The sequence below is a fragment of the Wallemia mellicola genome (genome assembly GCF_000263375.1).
Source record: "Wallemia mellicola CBS 633.66 unplaced genomic scaffold WALSEscaffold_4, whole genome shotgun sequence".
Classification (NCBI taxonomy): Eukaryota; Fungi; Basidiomycota; class Wallemiomycetes; order Wallemiales; family Wallemiaceae; genus Wallemia; species Wallemia mellicola.
In genome coordinates this window covers 219,580-241,409 of record NW_006531961.1, presented here as the reverse complement: position 1 = coordinate 241,409, position 21,830 = coordinate 219,580, and the positions used below count along the sequence as shown (strand labels likewise).

Here is a 21,830-nt window from a genome sequence, read left to right as displayed (position 1 = left end):
TTACAGCTCATGTCCCGCATAAGAGAACACAGGATCACACTGTTGTCGATATCTTACACTAATGTCGACGCTCTTGTTTTTGTTTATGATACAAGGAGTGAATGGTATACGCTCATATAGTAAGGGCACAATTAATTCGGAGTGAAATACCGGAATCTAGCTTTACAATAAAGAAGGAATGTCATTGAGAGATATCAATACACACATGGTCAAAATCCAAGTAGGTTTTTCGCTGTTTCAGTCCTGTAGTATTACTTTGAAATATACAATTAATGTTTAAAAACATGACTGCCCAAATACACTGAACTGACCTCGTCAAAGATCTTTAATATCTTATCAATGGAAAGCATGTCTAGCGAATAACCTGTTAGTAACTGTAATTGTTATTAAAGTGCGCATACATGGAATTCGCGGATCTCGATATATTGTTCGGATCTTTAGTGGTAAAGGTACTTCAGGAGTGAGATAATCCTCAAACATCCTCAAGAGAGAGCATCTCTGGGTTTGGGTTTTAGACACAGTAATTATAAATATTCTTTCGCAGAGAATACCTGATCATAATACGTCGTCAGGTTTAACTAGATGTCTCACAGGAAGATCAGTCCGAAAAGGATGCATGAAGACTAACTACAATGAGTAGGACCATTCTCGCAATGATGGTCTAGCACCCTGCATCGCCCTTTGCCATGTCGACGTTGCCTGTCGTGTATTGGCTTACTAACATCGCGTTTGATTTCCTACTCACCACTGTATGCAACTTCGCCATCAGCTGAGTGGAGGACGAGACCAATTTTTTCCTCCTTACTGGTTATCACATAATCAAGTGGGCTGGATTGAACATCTTTGATCTCATCGACAACTTTAGGAACTGTCGCTGGGATACCGTCGGTGACTTGAATCGAGTACTGCGTTGCATGAGGATTATTACTGTACAATCTATTAACTTACTGGTGCAGAGCCTCCATCGAAAGTAATGGAAAGCTTTTCGCATGCTTTAGGGCCGTTAGGAGTGTTGATGGTGAGACTTGAAACTTTGGCGATAATAGCAATGAATGCAAGAATGAGAAGCTTTACAGAAATCATATTGATGTTTGATACGTAGGAAAGAGAGGAATTATCACCCATTTTATATCCTTGCGGGCTGTACATTCATTTGTGTAATCAAATGTGACTAAGCGCAGATAGTCAACAAACAGCAACGCCCAATGATAAGAAAGTCTGAGAGATCTACCTAAAATAAACGTTTATGTAATGGGAACTTTCACACTTCTCCGTATAGCCCATTCTATCACAACTTGATTATTTGTACTTCTAATCAGTCTCATAAGTCTTAAAACAACGATACTATCAGAGCTAAACTAAAGAATAGAACTACAAGCTTAAATCTTTTTGACGCTAATGAAGTCGCCATATATTATTTGGACAATACAAGAGCTAAAGTGTGCTTATCAATGTTTCCTATTTTATGAGCACTTGTTTGGTGCGCTAAATTAATCAGAGGCTTCGTTGGCTGAGTTGTCAATCTAAAAATGAATTTATTCTCTTGATGGTTATATTACAAATGTTGCTTCCATTACCTACATTTCATTGTCTCATTGTTTTACTCTTTCGTTCCTTCTCTGGACATCATTATTTCTGATTGATAACTACGTTCGTGAATGGCAAATAATTGATACTGTATGTTCAACTCTACATCGGTATTCTGACAAGTATATATTCAAAATCATAAAGATGTGTCCGGTTAAACCATCCAGCACCATATTTTAACTTATTGTCCTCTTCAGTAAACCAACACGATTTAAGAAGTCCTGCCACCATGATACATGGACGCTGCAGTCTTCGGGTAAAAAATTAATACCCGAAACAAGCTCGACTTTACATATTGTTACACATTTCTTGAAGAACTCCTAAATGTCCAGGAGAGAATCCACAAGCGTCGCTATCAAGAAGGCTGAACAACGCAATAGCCGAACAAGAAGTGATCGCCCCCTTGCTGCACAGTTCATAGCCGAAGCGTATCCTGAAGTATCACCGCTCGTAAAGATAGATAGCTTTTTTGATAATGAAACGCTTATGAGCTGGGCGGACGTCATTCCTTGAGCATACACCAATACGTCCTGCCTGGCAGATGTAATGTATTTGGTACTACTGACAAAACTTCCATGTCGCGGACCCGCAATTAGAAGTGGTAAGATAGTAAGAGAATGACAACCCAGTAGGGCAAAGTTTGATATATTTCCACGGAAGATCCTGATAATATTATACTGTAAACTAAAGTTATAGTATATAAAACTAGAGTAGAAACCAATGCTACCAATATTTCTTTTCTACACTGATTTAGCTCCATTTTAGGAATAGATACGACAGCTAGTACACAAGACTTTGTAGAAACTTTTCTTAAAAATAAAAAATTAAATAAAAAAGTATGAATACGTTATAGAATGATCATTTGAGACGATGCTTGTGTACGAGATGTATCTCCTTATACGGCCTTCATTGTCCGCATATTCACTGTCCGCATATTTCTTGTCGTCTGTTTAGCCTTGTATTGTTACTAAAAATGAATAGCGATCAATATTAGATGGTTTTTAGTGTAAAATACTTTCTCCCATCTATATTTTCCAGTGTCTCACTATTTTTGTTCTTTTTACTCATTAAGCAGTCCCGGTTGTCCGCTCTCTTGTCTAGCGGTATATGATCGTGAGTTGAGTGATCCGCGACTTGTCTCTGATCGCAACCCTGATCCATAGTTATGTCTCTTGTGTCTGCGAAATACGTCCACGTCTCATTCTTCGTTGATCATGTATGTTGAGACCCCAAAATGGATTACAGTAATGAAATTGCTGTTTTAAACGACACTGCTGGTTCTTTTTGGCAATTTTGCGTTAAGTAAAAAACATCAAATTTTATTGATGTAGGTGCAGTGTCTCAGCATGAGTGGATGTGGTGTAGCGGTATACATTATTCGTTGTGGACTCGCATCGAATCCGAATAGCCCCAGGTTCGACTCCTGGCATCCACAGGTACGGTTCGCTTCTGTGGCTTAGTGGTTATAGTATCTGTCTTACAATATTACAATTTGAGTAATATCTGTTCACAGATGATCGGTGGTTCGAATCCGCCCAGGAGCTATTTTTGAACTTCTTGCGCTGCAGTAGTATTCTCCTTTTGTTAATTTTTGTACAACGTAATGTAGAATGGGTTTAGGCATTAAAAACATTCTATCTCATTTTTGAAAGATTTATGTACTTGCAATGTCGTCTATGTTCTCTTCTTGTTAACTTACACTCAAATGACGAGTACTGACGCAAAGAAAAAGGATGACACAGCTACACAATCTAAAGGGTTATCAAAAGCTTCTATAGCTGGAGTATCGGTGTTGGCTTTTGTATGCGTTTCAGCAAGTATGGGTGCAACGATATACAGGTCGATGAGAGCACGGAACAAAGCAAGGCAGGCACTTATAGATTTTAGAAGTAATTATCATATCGAGAAAAAGCCAGCGCCTATGCCTAGTTCGCTTAGGAGTCATCCAACGCTTGATAACAGCGGGGGTGTGTTGAAAGAAGATACTGGTGGGCATTTCACATATGGAGATGCTGCAAAGTCACTTGGTATTGCTACCGCTATAGTTGGAACTCTCGCTGGTGTCAGTGGGTATTACCTCATTAACCAATTCAATTTGAGTAATGTGAGTTGCTAACATCGTTTATCAAGCAAACTTTAACAGAATTTAGATAGAAGACACTCGTACTAAACTGAATGGACTGATACGGACGCATTTTAAGACGCTCTACGAGAGCATACACAAGGGAGATAACGAAGAGGACGATATACCAGAAGATGCAAGAGAATTTGCACAACAGTTTTACGATGAACCAAATAACGATAGACAAGTCTAGATATATTACAATGTATTTTATGCAAAAGAATTGACTAAGAGAAGCAATTGTCTAATCCGCACCCTCCAAGCTGCGTCCTTCGCCTGGTAAGATCGCGCTCTCTCTAGCGGCGCTTACATTTGGTTTGGTTGTATGTGAATCACGTTTAGCTCTTGAAAACAACCCGACCTCTCTCTCGAAAATAAATCTGAAAGTCACAAGTGGCCAACTCTGATGGTATTGAAGATGATTGTAGAACTCTGGAGCTAAATCTCTAACTTTAGGTAAATTTAGCCAAGCGACTGCCGGGAAATCGTGATGTTCGTTGTGATATCCGACATTATAGCATAACCAATTGAGAAAACCATAATATGAGTACGTCTCTTGACCGCTACCGTCGAACATGTAATGCTCTGCAATAAAATGCGCTGCACAGGGGTGAAGAGATCCTGCGAAGAACGTGCTCATAACTGAGTACGCAAATATACCACCACCGTATGCTTTATACATGATTGCGTTGAAGGCAACCTGCACAGCAGCGTTGAGAAGAACGAAAGGCGTTGGTGGTTTTGGATTCACCAATCCTGGTCTTATCGCGTAGAAAAGGATCTGAAAGGTGCTGTGTATTGTGAGAAATCAAGTCAAAGTAATGAAACAGCAACATACGCAAAGAAAAGCTTTCCTAATACATTCCTTAGGAACAATAGCTCAAAATTGGTTGGGAGGTCTGTATCTACTCCGTCTTCTCCGAGATAACGATGATGTTCGTGGTGGTATACTTTGAAAGTACCTGCGAAAGGTATTCCAACTGGTAAGTTTGCAGCCATAGCAAGTGCTTTATTAGCAGTGCGGCTTTTGAATACCAAGTTGTGCGTTATTTCGTGTATCGCAAGGAACAGATTCTGATTAGCTGTACCACCGATAACATAGGCTGTTAATAGAAATTTCCAACTGAGAGGATGCCATCCAAAGTTGATGATGGATGTTGCAGTGACTAGTTGTATCGCTACGACAGATAACACAACTAATGCTGTTCTAGGATCCGGTCCAAATAGTTTCTTAACCTAAAGAGTGTCAGATATAACGAATTTAATGTAGCCGATATACATACATCAGGATGTGCCTTCATAATTGCCCTGCATCGTGAACGATGTGGTTCTTCCTCTGTCAGCCTGCGCATTCTCAATTAGAATATGGATATGCGGGGAGTATAACACACCAGTAAAAGTTGTTTCTGTCCTGTCCAGGCTTTATAGCCTGATCTCCAGGATCTCCAGCTAATGCAGTCATGGTTGTTCTAATGCAAGCTACAGATAAGCGAATCGTCAAATCAGAATACAAAAGTTGTTAAGCTTTGGGCCATCTACTAGTACAGTCTTCTTGGTAAGTTCTATAGGGGGTTTGTTAGGTTTGCTAGTTTTCTGGAGTAGCCAGTAAGCGATACGTGAACCCTTCTGTAGGTCACCGATCTTCTCCTTTACTAACTTGAACCCGAGTGTTTCTAGGATCGAGATGAAGTGATTACGTGTCAAATACCGCGAATTCACTACACAAGGAGCTGGTAAGACCATAAAGAGCCAGCCATTCATCTTGAGAACGCTGTTGAGGCGGTATAAGAACTGTCCTAATCTAATGTTAGTATTATATACCATACGTGAAATAAATTACCTCTCTCCTGGGGCGTTGGAACGAAATTAAGCACCAATGACGAAGATATCGCGTCCTTCTCGTCGTCTGGCTTGCTTGGTAGAGGTCTCTGTAGAAAATCCTGTTCTTTAATTGATGGATGGTTTGATTTTAAATCTATAAGTTCAGTTTCTATCCAGCTCCTCTCGCTGTGGTAGTTATCTGGTAGGAGTGCGCCAATTTCTAGCAAACTGGAGCATGTGAGCTACGTATAGCATTCTATTAGAAGTACCCACGACATCTTCTCTTTATCAGCTACATAGCTCTTCTTTACGCCAAGTTCTGCAAGCCATTTGACAAAGTAATGAGAAGAATCTCCGCCTCTAGGTGTAGACTGTCCTATAGTAGAAGCGTGTTGATATGCCTCCATACCGCCTAACTCGTCAATTGCTCTATCAATATCCTTTATTTCAACTTCATTAGTTGTTGTTTTACGTCTTTTTAACAATTGATGGAAGTTGTTGATGATTTCCTTTGTTTTCTTTGAAGATATCGACTTTGAGGCTGTTTTCTTAGATTTCGTTATCGGCGTCTTCTTCTTCTTGATAGCCATCGTCTGATAGCAAGAAATGTCAGAGGGGAAGCCAGCTTTACCTAAGGAGGTAACGAATTATTTGCCAGATTTCCTCCAAAATGCTATGGATAACAAGTGAGTATAGTTAGCTTATCTGCTATATAATCTCATTCCCAGTCCTTACTTCTCAGCTGGATTTGGTTTAATGGTTGGTTAAACCTTACTTACATATGATTTATACTAAAAATCCCAGGGTGTTGGTGCCGTATTGGCTGGATTACGTCGTGGTGTCACATTCGGTGCGGGGGCTGCACAGAGAAGACTCTTGATTAGTTTGGAAATACCCTCAAAGGATCCAGCATATTTGTGGTTCTTAGAATGGCTATCGGCGAAGGGAAAGCGCGATACAGCGACAATAACATCCTTACCTAACAAACAACCAAGGATAGACGCTCCATTGAAGTTATATTCCCATCAATTGAGTGTCGAAACATCAGAGAAAAAGCATAGAGATCAAAATAATGTCACTTTCAGCTTAGTTCCAGGACCTGGAACCCATTACTTCAGATACAAAGGCGCGTGGATGCAAGTAAAGAGAGAACGTGATGGTAAAATGATGGATTTAACGTCGGGTACACCATGGGAGACAGTTACACTTACTACATTACGCAAAGATAGTAATCTCTTCGCTGATCTCCTCGATGAATCTCGCAAACTCGCCGAGCAAGAGGCTCAAGGGAAAACAATAGTCTACACGTCCTGGTCTATTGAATGGAAGCCATTCGGTAAGCCGCGCAGACGTCGTGAACTTAGTAGCGTCGTTCTTGATAAATCTGTTAAGTCTCGCGTAACTGAGGACATAGATAAGTTCCAAAACAGAGGACAGTGGTACGCAGAGAGAGGTATACCGTATAGAAGAGGATATCTTCTTCATGGTCCACCAGGTTCTGGAAAGTCCTCTTTCATATATGCACTAGCTGGACACTTCAAGTATAACATCTGCCTTTTGAATCTCTCAGAGAAGGGATTAACGGATGACAGACTCAATCATCTTTTAGTTAATGCTCCAGAGAGGTCCATTATCCTCTTGGAAGATATAGACGCCGCATTCAACAAGCGTGTACAGACTGGCGCAGACGGATACCAATCAGCGGTGACATTCTCAGGATTACTGAATGCCTTAGATGGTGTTGCTTCTGGTGAAGAAAGAATTATCTTCATGACGACAAATCATTTGTCAAAATTAGACAAAGCGCTGATTAGACCTGGAAGAGTTGACCTAATTGAATTGCTCGGCGACGCCAATATAGAGCAAGCCGACGAACTTTTCACGCGTTTCTATCCAGACGCTAAGGATGAGGAAAGAACATCATTCACAGACAAATTACAGGAGGGTTTCAACGGTGGTTACAGTGTCAGTATGGCCAGTCTTCAAGGAATGTTCATACGGACTTCACCAGAAGAAGCTATAAAGTATTTACCAATGTTATTCGAGATACGTAACAACGAATTTGATTAGTTGTAAACACCTTGAAAGCGATCATCCATCATAGATCATGGAAATAAAGCATTTGTATAAAAACAATAGTATAGATGACGTTAGTACCTTTTAAATTGATTATCGATTTAATATGAACTAGGAATGGCTCGATAGCTGTATAGATTATCTGCGATCAGATATGGGTATAACGAACAACCAGGAGTTGCTGAAACAAACGCAGCTGCAATTCATAAACTCAGATTTAGCAGATTCTACAACCGGTGGTTTACCGTCTAACATATTAGAGTTGCATAACAAGTGTATATTCCCTACACCAAGCAAAGGAATTCTATTACAAGTACAGTCTATTACAGATGTTGGTATATCTTCCCTCAGTCTAAAAAATAATAAGGAGCAAAAACATACTATAAAACTTGTTCTAAGCGATGGTAGAATGTCAGTCAACGCGTTCGAGTACGCGCCTATACCAAATCTATCAATATCAACAACGGCTATAGGGTCTAAGGTGATAGTCAAGAATGTACAAGTCCTCCACGGCACGCTGCTACTCACGCCCCAGTCACTAGCTTTTAAAGGTGGTCGCGTTGAAGAGTTAGAAAACAACAGAGAAAAAATAATTGACAATATATTAGATAAACGTTTAGGAATAAAGCCAGAGACTGTTCAATCTCCAGCTAAACCGAGGAATGCGGAAGTTCAGAGAACCTCCAACGACGTCATCGAAATAGATAGCGACTAAAACAACCATAAACATATAAAACAAAGCCATATTATAAAAGTACACTAGAGTAGAGAAGATATAAACATGCTAACTAATTCGTACCAGCTAGAGGTTGTGATAAGCTTTCACCTGCTCTAAACCTTTTAGCCATGCTATCTGGTACATTGCTTCCTAGCCTTCTTGATGGAGTGGTAGCTCTCCTAGATATATTAGCACCTTTATTTATAGCAAAAATATCGCCTGCATTACTATTCCTTGCCATGTTGACATCTTGTTGATGTAAAGTATTACTCATATCGACTGCAACTTTACGATTATTGGGTGATTTAGATTTAGCATAGGAGGTCTTTGATCGCGTAAGACTGGAGGATTTCTTTACTTCCCAGCCATTATTATCCTCATCATCTGAGTCAGTCGGAGTTATTAAAATTTCACCTTTCGAGGAAATAGGTGAATTGAGTACCTTATTCTGGTGTTTACTTGATGATTGATCTTGTTGCGTTTTGGATGTCAATGCAAAGAGAAAGTGATCTTGGTGCTTTATCAAGAATTCGAGTGTTTCCTGACTCTCCTTCAGTTCATCTGGTTGTTGAGCATGTGAAGGGTGTGATAAAATCCCGGGCTGGAAAATAACCGCCAAATTGAAAGCATTCATTTTGTTATGATCAGATTTTCTATCAAAAACTGCTAAAAGATCGAGAACATAAAGCAAAAGACACTGATTGGCACCTGGTAATTGAACAATGAGTGATTGAAATTTAGATATCGTATCAGCATCATTATCATTCTGCTTCAAAATGTTTCTGAATTGTTCGTAGAATTCATGCGGTATTACGGGTTCCGGCATTAAGGTTAAGTATCTCCTAAGGACGCTAGCGACGTCGTGACTATTGAAAGCGTACTTTTTCCATTCGAGGTTTTTACCAAACTGGTTTTCAACTGTCAGTTCATTCTCCTATACGCAGTGGAGTTTATTTACCTTTGGTGGTGATTCAAAAATAGTTTGCAGCTCTTTCATACGCTTAGCGCTGCCTGAAATTCTGAATGTCCCCTCAATTTCGGTCGCAGTCTCCTTCAGATGTAAGCCGCATTTGGCTACGACTACGGGCACGAAGCCGCATACGAAGTGATCGTCGCTGTCAAGCGCGGCTGTAGAAATTTGTACGTGGGCATTCCTCAAGGATTCACGTAAAGGTATACCAAATATGGGTACTTGTGCTATAAAAACCCAATCAGAACAATTACTCCGAGTAATTTAACTTACAGTCCGTCTTCTTTTTAGCGAAACTCTTCCACCAGGATCTTAGACTAGCTTTTATTGCTTTTACATCCTCTCCTTCGCCACTGTTCATTGGTTTCTCGTTCGTAGCTCGTGGTGTTTTGATCGAAACAAGGGAAGTCGCGAGTTTATGATGAAAATGGAAATATAAATAATTTAAAAATATTTTATTCTAATGAACTACGCTTTATTATTTTTACTACGTCTTTGTGTTTAGCCAGCCAGCCAGGGAAGCTCAGCCAGTTTAGATGCTTATCATGCTCAGCTGCTTCAAGCAGGTAATTCGAATAGGAGACTAATGCGCCGTATCTGTGTAGATAGTTGCATGCAACTGTCACCAACTATTTCTTTATTAGCTCATCATTCAGTACTCTTTTTTACTCACTCTTTCATGCTTCGGAGTTCCAATATCTTGTGCCTCGGCTTGCAACTTATATGAGTACACAGCTTTTCTGAGGTTTTGTACGCCCTCCATCAAATCAATAGCCTTGTCTGCGAGTAATTTCGCCCTCTTTCCGTGCTTCAATACACCCACAAGCTCGAGAATCGATCTGTATTCACCTGACGCAGCTGTCAGAAATAAGGTTAGGTTAATTAATTCAACTGACCGTTTATGTGAGGGTTAGTCGAGTCGTCATCATCTTCACTCTCATTTTCGCTGCCCTCACGATCATCTTTCTCGCCTTGCAGTTCTTCTAAAGCTTTAAGTGGATCACCCGATTTATGGTATATAGATGAAACCAAGCAGCCGACAATCATACCAGTCGTTGTTCTACCTCTACCCATCTGACAATTGAAGGCCATCGATGAACCATTATCTAAAGCTTTAACGCAGCGCATTTGCAACTGTGCTAAGGCATTAGGCAAAGGTGCTTGCTCGTCAGTAATAGCGACACGAGCGTAATCTACGCTGTATCCCTCCTTTTGTACAGCTTCGAACATTTCTCTTGGTGTTAAAATATCAGATTCTTCAACATTCTGCCAAATTGGTATAATCTTGTAATTTCCAGGAGATATTTCTTGCTCATCGTGTAATAACACTCTGCCTGTATCTTTAGCTGCCATTATCACATCCTTTTTGAGTGTATCTTCCATAGCTTCAACAACTTCAGTTGAAACACCAGTACTTTCAACGTTTGTGAGTGGTTTGTTTGCCAATCGAAGAACGTGCGGGTGTCCAACTATATAAATAACAGGTTCTTCTCTTAGACAAGTCCATGAAACTTCTATTTGACCTTCTGGTGCCGCGTTCATAGCTTCGAGAGCCTTCCTGAGACCAATACCAGAAGGCATACCAACACCAACGATAATTCTATCCGTTTCGGTAATGCTTACTTGATCACAGTTGAAGGTATTGTAGTATTCTATATTCTGTGCAAGTGAAAGTGAAACACGTCTGAAGTTTGCTGCACCTTCTACACGCTCCGGCAAGCTCATCTTTTGCAATTGACTGAAGAAGTCAGACTTAAGGAGTGTTTGAGCTGAAAGAATTCTACCATTTCTATTCCTGACAACTCTCTCTACTTCATCCGAGAGGGCATTACCCTCAGGTGGGTTCTCATCGCGCTTCAATGCATGCAATGACTCTAATCCACCACTCTTGATCTCGTTCTCAAATGTCCTTAAAACCGGTCTGAATTCTACGTAATCTTTGAGAGATGGCAGATTCTCCAACGTGTCTGGTTTGGCTTCCTGGAGGTATGATTGGAAGATGATCAACCAGTAATATCTTCTAAGAGCAATAAGACCCTTTTGTATGAACTGACGTTTTGTCGTCTCGTCAGTAGCCTCTTCCGCCTTGATTCTCGCATCTTCTACTGCTTCTCTACAATTGTAAACGTCACCAGCTTCATCAATAGCATCGTCTACAATGTTCTTTACTTCCAATCCTCTTCTGATAACTCTCAAAAGGTTATTGATTGGTTGGTATGATTTGCGTGTTGAGCTCTTTTTTGCAACGTTGATGGTAGGTTGTCTCTTCAAACCAGAATGTGGTTCCAAAGGTGATCTTTTATTGAGCCACTTTTGAGTAAGTAGGATCAGAACAGCGGCTAATGTACTTCTTCCTCTACCCAATTGACAATTGACAACGATCGGAGATTGAGAATCAGATTGAATGACAACATTCATGAGATCATGTAAGTCTGTAAAATCTGGAACGGCTTCCGAAGTGATAGGAATGCGCTTGAAGTCTATTTCATTTTGACGCTTATCCATTATATCTCTCAAAGAGGCAATTTCATCTTTTTTAACATCTTCCCACAATGGCACTACTTTACCATCGTTGGTTTCGGTATGTAAAAGAAGTTTTCCGTCTAATTTCGTTACCTCAGCAACGACATCATTTTTCAAACGATCTTCAAGTACTTCCAATCTAGATGCGGAAATACCACCGAAATCTTTCAAGTTTCTCAAGGAATATCCTTCCTTTCTAAGACAATAAGGTTCTTGATTTACGTATGAGATCGGTTCTTCTCTTAGGTTGATCCAAGTGATACGCTTCAATTTAGGTTGCATCTCTCGAATCATTTCGACAAGTTGATCGATAGCTGTTATGTCAGGCTGACCGAGTGCATAGATATTCGATTCAGCGACTCTTCTGAAGTTAACAGCGCCAGGCAAAGCAACATGCTTCTCAGTTTGTCTCCAGATGTCATTTTTCAATAGCGTACTTGATCTAAGGAGGATACCATTGCGACGATGAACGACTAACTCAGCATACTCATCAGCGAGTACAGTTCCACCAGCGAACGATGGGTCTGTTGCATTTATACCAGTTCTGTCAAGTGCACCACGAGAGACTGCACGTTTCGAGAGATCTGATAAATCGGCCACCGGAGCAAAGTTAAAAAGGCGACCACCTTTATGACGAAGGAATTGTATCATATTGCCAATTTCCTTGCGCTGTTGCAACCATTCGATGAAAGGTTTGTCGAGATCTGAACATTCGTCTAGATAACCTGCGAAACAAACAGCGAAAGCGTATCTCTCGAGCGATTTCAATGCTTCAAGTAGATGTAATTGTCGAGTATCCTCGTCAACTCTTGTAAGTGATGAACGTAACCTACTTTCTAAAATTGATTCACGGAGGTTGACGACATGGTCTGTCATATTGACAACATGATCTACAACTCCTTTACATGTACTACCACGCTCCAAGCAAGCCATAATATTGAGAACAACATGATAGTCACCCAAACTTGCAGCACGTAAGTCTTCGAGAAGATTTGGATGTTCGATGAGAAGTTCTATAGCTGATCTTTGGTCCTCTGACAATAACGTTTGCTCAACCAAATGTGTGAGTCTCAATAAAGACATGGTATTGTGATGTTGTGCAGTAGCTTGTTTGAGGACATTCGATGCTCGTTGATCAGAAGGCTATGGTGCATTAGTTTAAATAACTAGCGAAAAACATTCAAACTCACATTGAGATGTTCTGATAAGTCAACATCATGGAATGGATCCTTCTCACCTAGAGAAATCAATTGTTTGCGTCTGACCATCAACGCTGCAGCCATAGCATAAGTAGTACGGACGACACCCATTCCACAAGAGAAAATGATGTTTGTTTCACGTGGATCACTATCTTTCATAACTCTAAGGTAAGCATCGAGATAGTTATCTTCAAGTGGAGTCTCTGGTGAGATGGGAATACGGTGGTAATCTAAGTTGTAGCCATTATTCTTAAATGAATGCCAGAGTTCCCTCGGTGTGAGTACATTGGATGCATCAACGGCTAACCAAGTTGGTATAATTTCACCCTCAGCATTTTCTTCATGTGTCATAATAAGATCGCCATACTTTCTTGATTCACTCAACACATCTGCTTTTAAGCGTTCCTCGATACCTTCCAAAGATTCAGCGCGATAGCTCAACTGCATGCCGCGTTTAGGGTTTGTTGCATGGCGAAGAACATAAGACCGTCCAGAAATGTAAACGATCGGTTCGTCCCTCGTGGACACGAATACAGACTTTGATTTGCCTGTGTTAGATGCTGATTTGAATGATGAATTTTGTGAGCCGTTAGTGCCATTCGGAGACACCATAGGAGAGGAATTTGGTGCAGCACCTAATAAGGTAAGTAGCGTCCTCAAACCTGCTATTGTTGGTTGAGCAGTACCATAAACGCCTATCGACTCTGCACCCTTCGGTCTACGGAAGTTTGGGGCGCCTTGGAGGGAGATATCTAATGTTTTTGCACTTCCTGCAAGATAATGATCGGACTTGAGTACTGTAAATCTCGATAGTACCTAAATGCGAAATCAGCGAAGAGGTCTAGGGATCTGCAAGGGTAGTACCTGTCCTGTGTATTATATTAGCATTAGGAGTATATATACTCTAAAAAGACGCACCTTTGCGGTTTTTGACAGTGTTTGCTGTCGATAGCTTATCGAAGATAGACGCGTTGTTATTGCTGTTCAGTCGCTTCAGAGGTTTAGATTCCATTTATCAAGTGATGATTGTTTCAGAAGAAGAAGTTTATTGGAATAATTCCGTATTCTCGTCGACAACGGAGGTTCCAAGGGTGATGGTTCGGCAATAAGCTTAAAACCGTGGCCTGTATCAGGCTTTGCAGCTGATAACTTTAGTAACCTTATTGTTGTTTACAAATAGCTCACTATCTTAAATTTCCTTCTCACATCGTGACTACCACGTTAAATGGCAAATGGTGAGCTTACAGTTCATATAGTAGTACGCCATTAACTAGCCAATAGAATTACCTGTTAGCCCTGCATTAGAATTCTTAACAGGTTTTTCTTCTAAGAGCAGCCAGTCAAATTTACTCGACGAAGGTGATAACGTAGACGAATTCGTCATTGGTACCGTCTTATCCTCTGGATCGAGTGCCCTAGTTAGATACGCAAAGCATCTGCCATCCTCCACCGCTGTAGCAGTCCGCATCGTCCACCAGTCAGACTCCAGCGATCTCTCAAACGAAGTAACGAAATGGTCTCAATTTAACCATCAGAACATTCTCCCATTATTGCACCACTCTACATACTCCAGCTTCCTCCTTACTTTCTCCCCTATATGCACTGGGTCTCTACTTGATCACGTGAAGAAATATTTCAGCAACGGGATGTCTGTGAACAAAGCACACTCGATATTTAGTCAGATTGCGCAGGGTGTTTCTTATCTTCACGACGAATGCTCTGTCGTGCACAGAGACTTGAAATTAGAGAACGTTCTTTTAGATAACGCAGGTAATTGGGTTATCAGCGATTTCGGTCTATCACAGTCAAAAGCCGATACACTTTCTCAGCCTATAGATACTGGCAGTCTTCCTTACGCATCACCTGAGTTGATTCGTCCACCTGATCAAACCTTAGACACCGAAAAGCGTTTTGATTTGTTGAAGAAGGCTGATATTTGGGCATTAGGTTGTATTCTTTACGCTTTACTCTCAGGAAAATTACCGTTTAGCGATGCTTTCGTTCCACGCTTGAGGATGAAAATTCTCGGCGGCTCTTACCAACGTTTAACCTCTGCGTCAAGATCAAGAGAGAGATCCATCACTCGATCACGCAGTCGCTCGCGACTAAGAGCTACAGATGAAGCTGATGAGCTTGCAGCAATTTCCGTCCTCGAAATGTGTCTAGATCCAGATACTTCATTACGCCCGCTGATCCAACAACTTCTGGAAAATGCTTGGGTCAGTGGTGTACAACACCACCATTCCTTTGTTGAAACTGCGCGTCCGAGAATGCAATCGAGATCAACATCTCGCAACAGGTCAAGCAGGTCACGTTCACAATCACGAGCAAGAGGAATGCCTCAAGCAATGCACCATTTGAGTCCTGTAGAGGAGAAAACAAACTCAAGCAATGAGGAAGAAGAAAGAGGTAGACCTACAATTAAGCGTAGCTTAACCAGAGATACCAACGTACAATCTTAATTTAGTAGTAATGACTCATTCATGTGTTGTAAAGTATCATAAATGTACTATTATCCGTTTATCCGCTGTTGCTGCGGTGTGAGGTATTCATACTCGTCTGTCTTTATATTCTTATGTCGAGTTATGCCGGTGAAAGCCTCGCCTAGTATCAATAAGGCCTTGGCACGTCTTTGGAGGGTATCGATGTCGGTATTTGAAAGTAGTTTATCACAAACCTAAAACATTGAGATTAAATAGATACAGCTAGGGTAGACTTACTTCACGAACTACTGACTGAATTTCGAGGGACGTTCCTTTGAAAATGGCTTTGAGGCCCTACAGACTCGTCAGTAGATACTAAAGTACTCATTTGTAGTATTACCTTATCAGCAGCGTCATCTTCTAATGCTTTCCGTTCATCGAGTGTTACCTCGTCTTTGTCGGCATTCGCGAGTGCATCAAATGCTTTTTTCAGCTCAATTGCAGCGTTGAGCGTGGATATAGACTCGCTAAACACTTGATATTGACCTTTAGCATTTTGGACCCATCCACCTATACCCCAACCAGATCTCCAGTCGATGTTGTTTGAACTCAACCAGGCTCGACTCTTGTTGACATAGACGCTGCCTAGAGCCTGTAGCATTTCAAAGCCATAAGACTCTTTACTAAGAGTAACAGCTTCGATTTCAGAGAGCGCCCGGAAAGATGCGTCGACTTCTGGTGAATCTAGTGCTTCAGTATGTATCGAAAGCTAAGTAGATTTGAGCTGTTTCTTAAGACACTCGGATTAGCTTACCTTCATAATAAGATTATTTAGAAGCCTTTCAACTCGCTTTTCCCTCTCAATTGCCCGCTAAGACATTCTTAGATCCCATATTTGAATATTTTCACTACTCACAAGCTGCGCTTTGGCTATTTTTGTCTGACTTGAACTTGTTTTCTCTTCTGGAGATTCAAATTCCGCCTGTTCTCTTAATGCTTCTTGCATTTCCTGACCAATCGAAATCTCACCAACGAGATCGACGAATTTCCCACCACCGAAAAGTGCAGAAAAGAGCTTCTCAGGATCAGCAAATGATTGGTCAGTTTCCTCGAGTCTGTATCCATTATCGTCATACTTCTTCCGACTCTCTGCGTTACTGAGAACTTGATAGGCTTCACTCAACTTCTTGAACTTCTCTTCAGCGTCTGGGTCACCAATATTCTTGTCTGGATGCGACGTAAGAGCCAATTTACCTATCAGGTTAGTATGGGTCGTTAGCCGCTGTTGTAAAGCTCACGATAGGCTTTCTTGATTTCAGCATCGGTTGCGTCAACTTTGACGTTCAATAAGTCGTAGCTAGAATAATAAACATTATGTAATGAGGAATAAACTAATAGCTTACCAATTCATTCATAAAAATTTGTGATCGTCACAGTTTACTTCCAACAATGTCGTTTCAAGATCACCATTATGGACGATCGTACTAATATTCCAGACGACGTCAAAATGGTTGATAAACTAAACAAGAATGATAAGACAAAGTCTTCAGTTAAAAATGAAGAAGAAACAGAAGATGTGAGTTATCTATACGCGTTAAAGTCACAATGATAACGCGTTTATAGCCTTTACAAGCATCTTTAATGAAACTTCTATCAAAATCTGAGTTATACTCAAAGATATTACAGAAGAAGATGAATAATCCAGCTGATAAGTCTAAAAACGATCCGATTTCACCGCCAGCAGCACCGAAGAAGGAAGTAAAAACTACGGAACCGCCACAACCACCAGCAACGAAGGCTAGTAGATCTACGAGAGCTACAAAGTCTAAAGGTGCATCACCTAAGCCACCAGCTGAACAGAGGAAGTCATCTAGACAGGCGGGTAAATTTGCTGAACATGATAGGATAAAGAGAGAAGCCGAAATGCGTAAAGAAGCACATTTAGCTAAACAAAAACGCGTTTTGAGAGAAAGATTAAAGCAACGAGAAGCTGATGGAGAGGTTATTATCAGGCGGAGTTCGAGAAAGCGCCCTGTTGTGATAACAGATGATGAAGAAGAAGAAGATAAGAATGATGATTTACCCTCAGATGATGCCACCGAGGTTGAATCTGATGGCGGCACAGTGAGACACTTGAACAAGCGTCAAAAGGTACAATACAAAGACGATCTTGAGTCTGATGAGGAAGAAAATGAGAATGAGAGTAAAGCCCACAGGAATGAAAATGATGATAACGACAAAGAACGTGAAACTTTCATTATTAGCTCTTCAGAAGGAGAAGACGAAGATGAGGAAGATGAAGATGAAAAGATCACTCATTACCCAGGCCAACCTGCACTCGTTTCAGGTACTGAACTTCGTGATTTCCAGAAGGCTGGGGTTGAATGGCTTTCCACGCTTGACTCAAACGGTTTCTCTGGTATACTTGCGGACGAAATGGGGCTCGGAAAAACACTCCAAACTATCACATTTTTAGCCCAACTTATTGAAGATGGAAATAAGGGACCTTTTCTAATCATATGTCCGCTTAGCGTAGTCAAGAACTGGATTAAAGAATTCAACAAGTTCACACCTAAGTTAGAACCCATAATGTACCATGGTGATGCCAATAAACGTAAAAAGATCCGTCAAGATATGAAAAAACGCGGTTTCTTTACACCTGCAAGGTACAAACAAAGAGCAAATATCAGACCGAAAATCATCTGTACGACGTACGAGATGATCATTAGGGATACCCGTTACTTCAGGAGCATTGAATGGCGCTATATTGTCGTTGATGAAGGACACAGATTACGTAATCTCGATACTAAACTTCTTAAAGAACTAAGAACGATTGTCAGTGCAAACAGGTTGATCATAACTGGTACACCACTACAGAATAACCTTAGGGAACTCTGGACGCTTCTCAACTTCTGTTTACCACAGCTCTTCGATGATTTAGATTCATTCCAGACATTGTTTAACTTCGATGAAGTTGACGAAAATGGAGAGAAGGATGCTGATAAAACAGCCCAATTAATTACGACATTGCATGAAATTCTTCGACCATTTCTCCTCCGTCGTCTTAAAGCAGATGTCGCAAAGACACTTCCTCCTAAAAAAGAGTATGTACTTTATGCTCCATTGACAAAGAAGCAGAAAACCGTCTATGACGCTATCCTCAATCGTCAGATTAGATCAGCTATTCTCAATATTAAGACACATGGTACTTTAAATGCACCACAACCCAAAGAGGACAAAGAAGAAGAAGTTCTCCAACCCCGTACATCTAGGTATAGGAGGACAGAAGGAGATACTGCTGACCAGCCAAAGAAAGACAAAGCAGAGGGTAACAATGATAACAAGATTATCTCAATTGACGATAACGATGACGAAAAAATCAAGAAGGACATATCAGAAAGAGATGATGATATGGATGATGACGAGTTCGAACAGATGATTATAAACGAGGCAGCAGCAAGCGCTCTCCGTGAAAAGAAAGCGAGTCATCATCGTCGCGCTATGGAAGCAGCCCGTACAGCAGCTAGAAAGGAAATGGGTATGATGAAATTCGAGAACCTTGTTATGCAAGCTCGTAAAATATGTTCACATCCGTATATTTTCCATTGGGATCTTGACGAAAACAACGAGAGGACAATTCAGAAGGACTTGGTCAATGCATCTGGTAAGCTGATGCTTTGTATGCGTTTACTCGAAGAGTTAATACAAAGGGGACACAAGACACTAATTTTTTCTCAATTCGTATCGTTTTTAGATATACTTGAGGGTGAGAACTTGCAGTTACTTTTTGGAAAATTTTGACGCATTATAGATTACCTCGTTGATGGTCTTGGTTGGAATATCTGTAGATTAGACGGCAGCACCAGTCAAGAAGAGCGTGAAGAACAGATTGAATTATTCAATGAAAAAAGTGATGATCCAGATGCACCAAAAGTCTTCCTCTTGTCTACCAGAGCAGGCGGTTTAGGTATCAATCTCGTCGGTGCAGACTCTATTATATTCTATGACAGCGACTGGAATCCACAAGTTGATATTCAAGCAATGGACAGGGTACATAGGATTGGACAAACGAGACCAGTTTTGATATTTAGACTGATCACACAAAACACAATTGAGCAGAGAATGATGGATGTCGCGAAAAGCAAGAGAAAATTAGAATCAATGGTCATTGCTGAAGGCCAATTCAAACAAGATAAGAAGTCAGCTAAGCAAGATGCTGCAACTTCGAAAGCATTAGCAACACAAGCACGACTTGAATTTGCACTCAAAGAATTAGATATCTCTGCAGTAAAAACAGTGGCTGATGATGAAAAGGTAATTAGCGATGAAGAATTGAATAATCTCCTTGATAGATCAGATGACGCTATGAAGAGGAAACAAGGATGGACACACTCAGAAGGTACATCTAATGTTGCTCAAGTAATGGGCATTAGTAATGACGTAAATCACGATGACAATATGAAAGTTAATGATTTAGATGATCAATCTGCACGAGAGAGCTCCGATCTGCCTTCATACGTAGCATCGGTTGATCCCTCAAGAGCAGTCTCAGAGAGCGATAGTTAATAAAATTTATTTAATACACATAAACTGTACATATCATTACTTCTTAAACTGATTAAGTCTACCCCTCAAATCATTGATTTGAGATTGATGTTGCTGTCTTTGTGAAGTTCTACGAGTTGAAGATTCCCTACTTTCAGTTGAATTTGATCCAGACGTATTAGATTGTGCGTGTGGCTGTGATGCGTGCCTTCTAGGAGTGAAAGCTTTATTTTTACTCAATAAGCTTGGTCTCTTTTGAGGAGTACCTGATAATGGCTCCGATTTTTTGCGACTTCTGGTCGCAGGTGATGCTTCAGCTTGACTTGGATTCTTACGTTGAGGCTCTTCACCTTCGTCGTCATCATCTCTAACCCTCTTCTTAGCGTTAGAACGTGGTGATCCACTAGTCTTTTCTTGTGCTTTGACATCAGCTACCTTCTTAGTTTGACCAGCCTGGGTCACACTCTTGCCTTTGGTCGTCACTGTAGATGTGGATGTGGATGTTTTCGGTTCGTCATCCTTCTTAGATCCACCCTTTGTAGTTTTTGGCTGTTCCTTGATTGCTACTTTCAGACGATCAACTTGAGCGGTAAGCTTTTTGACGGTTTTCTCCAATTCAAGACATTTGTCTTCAGCTTCTTCGGTCATCTGTTGGGCCGATTCCAAACTAGACTCCAATTGCTGGATACGCTCACGAGCCTCTTCGAGTTCTTCGCTATGTCACTTATGAGAAAAGTATCAAATAAGAAGAAGGAAACTAACCTATCAGCCGTTACATCTCCTTTGGATACCTTATCCATCAGACTGTTTTTCTCATCCTCTAAAGCTGCTAATGCTTGGCTTGCAACCTCCAATTCAGATTCCTTGATTTTGATGGTATTATGACATTCGCTTAATTTTGTAGACGCCTCTGTAGCACTGTTAGAAGCTTCGTCACGCTGACGACTGAGGTTTACAACTTCAGCTTCCAACCTTCCAACGTCCTCGAGTGCAGCCGATTGAGTGGAGAGTGCATCATTAAGTGTTGAAATTTCAGCTTCTCTCTCCTCGATGAGCTTGTTATTATCATTGAACTGGCTCCTGACTTGTTCCAATTGTTCCATTAGTTCATTATAACGTCTTTCAGCTAATTCTGACTGCATAGCATAGTCGTTTTCCCACTTCATGTTAGCCTCTTGGAGCTTTCTGGATGTCTCTGACTCAGCAGCACCGCGAAGGCTCTCTTCAAGCTGCAACTTTTGCTGGCTTACACTTTCAAGTCTCTCATTGAGCTCACTTATCTGACTATTGAGCATTTCACGTTCATTCCTTGCATTCTGATTGAGAGCATCTAACTCAACTGAATTATTTGTTAGTAGAAGGACAAAATTATTATTCGATACCTACCTCTGTGTTCTTGGATAAGCTTAGTGGAGCTATCGAGTTGCTGATCAAACTGTTCGCGTTCTTCCTTCATTAAGGAGAACTCCCTGAGTAGCTCCTTATGCACCTCTTGAAGCTCATTATAAGCAACGTTATCGGCATTCTGGCGATCTTCTTCGACGTGTTTTAATTTGGATTGAGATTCTTCAAGTAATCGGGTCAATTCATCAACCTGTTGCTTAGAATACTTGATTAACTGTGTTTGGTTTTCAACATCGACATCATGACTATCGATTAACTTGCGAAGTTCATCCTGCTTGGACTCATATTCACGAGTAATCTTATCTAATAAATGCGTAACTTCTTCTAATTTGACACCATCATTTTGACGATCTTGACGTAACTGCTCCAATTCATTCTCATAGAGAACTCTCTGCTGGTTTTCAGATTGTACTTCAGACTCTCTCTGTGACTTAATATTGTC

At 40.7% G+C, this 21,830-nt stretch overlaps 12 protein-coding genes and 2 non-coding genes across 14 annotated transcripts; 8 read left to right on the top strand and 6 right to left on the bottom strand.

Annotated features, from left to right (window-relative positions):
* Nucleotides 1–600: 600 nt before the first annotated feature.
* Nucleotides 601–1,083, bottom strand: WALSEDRAFT_56602 (hypothetical protein; the record flags this gene model as incomplete). Its single annotated transcript, XM_006956911.1, has 3 exons — nucleotides 601–699; nucleotides 746–905; nucleotides 949–1,083. The coding sequence occupies 3 exons, from the start codon at nucleotides 1,081–1,083 to the stop codon at nucleotides 662–664; spliced, it is 333 nt and encodes a 110-aa protein (XP_006956973.1). The 3' UTR covers nucleotides 601–661.
* Nucleotides 1,084–1,450: 367 nt separating this feature from the next.
* Nucleotides 1,451–2,345, top strand: WALSEDRAFT_59687 (hypothetical protein). The gene has a single exon (XM_006956910.1). It carries the CDS (start codon nucleotides 1,912–1,914, stop codon nucleotides 2,098–2,100), a length of 189 nt encoding a protein of 62 aa, XP_006956972.1. The 5' UTR covers nucleotides 1,451–1,911; the 3' UTR covers nucleotides 2,101–2,345.
* Nucleotides 2,346–2,937: 592 nt separating this feature from the next.
* Nucleotides 2,938–3,022, top strand: WALSEDRAFT_t22. Its single transcript has one exon. It is a non-coding gene; the product is annotated as a tRNA-His (tRNA).
* A 10-nt stretch (nucleotides 3,023–3,032) lies between these two features.
* Nucleotides 3,033–3,131, top strand: WALSEDRAFT_t23. Its single transcript has one exon. It is a non-coding gene; the product is annotated as a tRNA-Val (tRNA).
* A 161-nt stretch (nucleotides 3,132–3,292) lies between these two features.
* On the top strand, nucleotides 3,293–3,902 carry WALSEDRAFT_62944 (hypothetical protein; the record flags this gene model as incomplete). The annotated part of the gene is made up of 2 exons (XM_006956909.1): nucleotides 3,293–3,691; nucleotides 3,738–3,902. The coding sequence occupies 2 exons, from the start codon at nucleotides 3,293–3,295 to the stop codon at nucleotides 3,900–3,902; spliced, it is 564 nt and encodes a 187-aa protein (XP_006956971.1).
* Nucleotides 3,303–5,185, bottom strand: WALSEDRAFT_31605 (hypothetical protein). The gene is made up of 5 exons (XM_006956908.1): nucleotides 5,101–5,185; nucleotides 4,993–5,053; nucleotides 4,548–4,945; nucleotides 3,738–4,500; nucleotides 3,303–3,691 (listed from the first exon to the last, which is right to left on the bottom strand). The coding sequence occupies exons 1-4, from the start codon at nucleotides 5,169–5,171 to the stop codon at nucleotides 3,954–3,956; spliced, it is 1,077 nt and encodes a 358-aa protein (XP_006956970.1). The 5' UTR covers nucleotides 5,172–5,185; the 3' UTR covers nucleotides 3,303–3,691; nucleotides 3,738–3,953.
* Nucleotides 5,186–5,206: 21 nt separating this feature from the next.
* Nucleotides 5,207–6,332, bottom strand: WALSEDRAFT_36179 (hypothetical protein; the record flags this gene model as incomplete). Its single annotated transcript, XM_006956907.1, has 3 exons — nucleotides 5,804–6,332; nucleotides 5,550–5,758; nucleotides 5,207–5,505 (listed from the first exon to the last, which is right to left on the bottom strand). The coding sequence occupies exons 1-3, from the start codon at nucleotides 6,118–6,120 to the stop codon at nucleotides 5,207–5,209; spliced, it is 825 nt and encodes a 274-aa protein (XP_006956969.1). The 5' UTR covers nucleotides 6,121–6,332.
* On the top strand, nucleotides 5,986–9,521 carry WALSEDRAFT_59685 (hypothetical protein). The gene is made up of 6 exons (XM_006956905.1): nucleotides 5,986–6,216; nucleotides 6,259–6,289; nucleotides 6,335–7,679; nucleotides 7,722–8,360; nucleotides 8,409–9,233; nucleotides 9,286–9,521. The coding sequence occupies exons 1-3, from the start codon at nucleotides 6,137–6,139 to the stop codon at nucleotides 7,598–7,600; spliced, it is 1,377 nt and encodes a 458-aa protein (XP_006956967.1). The 5' UTR covers nucleotides 5,986–6,136; the 3' UTR covers nucleotides 7,601–7,679; nucleotides 7,722–8,360; nucleotides 8,409–9,233; nucleotides 9,286–9,521.
* Nucleotides 7,638–8,321, top strand: WALSEDRAFT_62940 (hypothetical protein; the record flags this gene model as incomplete). Its single annotated transcript, XM_006956906.1, has 2 exons — nucleotides 7,638–7,679; nucleotides 7,722–8,321. 2 exons carry the CDS (start codon nucleotides 7,638–7,640, stop codon nucleotides 8,319–8,321), a joined length of 642 nt encoding a protein of 213 aa, XP_006956968.1.
* Nucleotides 7,643–9,689, bottom strand: WALSEDRAFT_59684 (Rho GTPase activation protein). The gene is made up of 4 exons (XM_006956904.1): nucleotides 9,568–9,689; nucleotides 9,283–9,521; nucleotides 7,723–9,231; nucleotides 7,643–7,680 (listed from the first exon to the last, which is right to left on the bottom strand). The coding sequence occupies exons 1-3, from the start codon at nucleotides 9,653–9,655 to the stop codon at nucleotides 8,395–8,397; spliced, it is 1,164 nt and encodes a 387-aa protein (XP_006956966.1). The 5' UTR covers nucleotides 9,656–9,689; the 3' UTR covers nucleotides 7,643–7,680; nucleotides 7,723–8,394.
* A 15-nt stretch (nucleotides 9,690–9,704) lies between these two features.
* Nucleotides 9,705–14,089, bottom strand: WALSEDRAFT_59683 (hypothetical protein). The gene is made up of 5 exons (XM_006956903.1): nucleotides 13,931–14,089; nucleotides 13,008–13,834; nucleotides 10,191–12,960; nucleotides 9,968–10,143; nucleotides 9,705–9,923 (listed from the first exon to the last, which is right to left on the bottom strand). Exons 2-5 carry the CDS (start codon nucleotides 13,626–13,628, stop codon nucleotides 9,750–9,752), a joined length of 3,741 nt encoding a protein of 1,246 aa, XP_006956965.1. The 5' UTR covers nucleotides 13,629–13,834; nucleotides 13,931–14,089; the 3' UTR covers nucleotides 9,705–9,749.
* Nucleotides 13,008–15,538, top strand: WALSEDRAFT_59682 (kinase-like protein). The gene is made up of 3 exons (XM_006956902.1): nucleotides 13,008–13,834; nucleotides 13,934–14,251; nucleotides 14,298–15,538. Exons 2-3 carry the CDS (start codon nucleotides 14,242–14,244, stop codon nucleotides 15,476–15,478), a joined length of 1,191 nt encoding a protein of 396 aa, XP_006956964.1. The 5' UTR covers nucleotides 13,008–13,834; nucleotides 13,934–14,241; the 3' UTR covers nucleotides 15,479–15,538.
* WALSEDRAFT_56594 (DnaJ-domain-containing protein) lies at nucleotides 15,529–16,850 on the bottom strand (the record flags this gene model as incomplete). The annotated part of the gene is made up of 7 exons (XM_006956901.1): nucleotides 15,529–15,693; nucleotides 15,737–15,793; nucleotides 15,840–16,208; nucleotides 16,254–16,310; nucleotides 16,356–16,693; nucleotides 16,738–16,796; nucleotides 16,843–16,850. The coding sequence occupies 7 exons, from the start codon at nucleotides 16,848–16,850 to the stop codon at nucleotides 15,529–15,531; spliced, it is 1,053 nt and encodes a 350-aa protein (XP_006956963.1).
* A 90-nt stretch (nucleotides 16,851–16,940) lies between these two features.
* Nucleotides 16,941–20,005, top strand: WALSEDRAFT_56593 (hypothetical protein; the record flags this gene model as incomplete). The annotated part of the gene is made up of 3 exons (XM_006956900.1): nucleotides 16,941–17,015; nucleotides 17,063–19,205; nucleotides 19,251–20,005. The coding sequence occupies exons 1-3, from the start codon at nucleotides 16,947–16,949 to the stop codon at nucleotides 20,003–20,005; spliced, it is 2,967 nt and encodes a 988-aa protein (XP_006956962.1). The 5' UTR covers nucleotides 16,941–16,946.
* Between the last annotated feature and the right edge of the window lie 1,825 nt (nucleotides 20,006–21,830).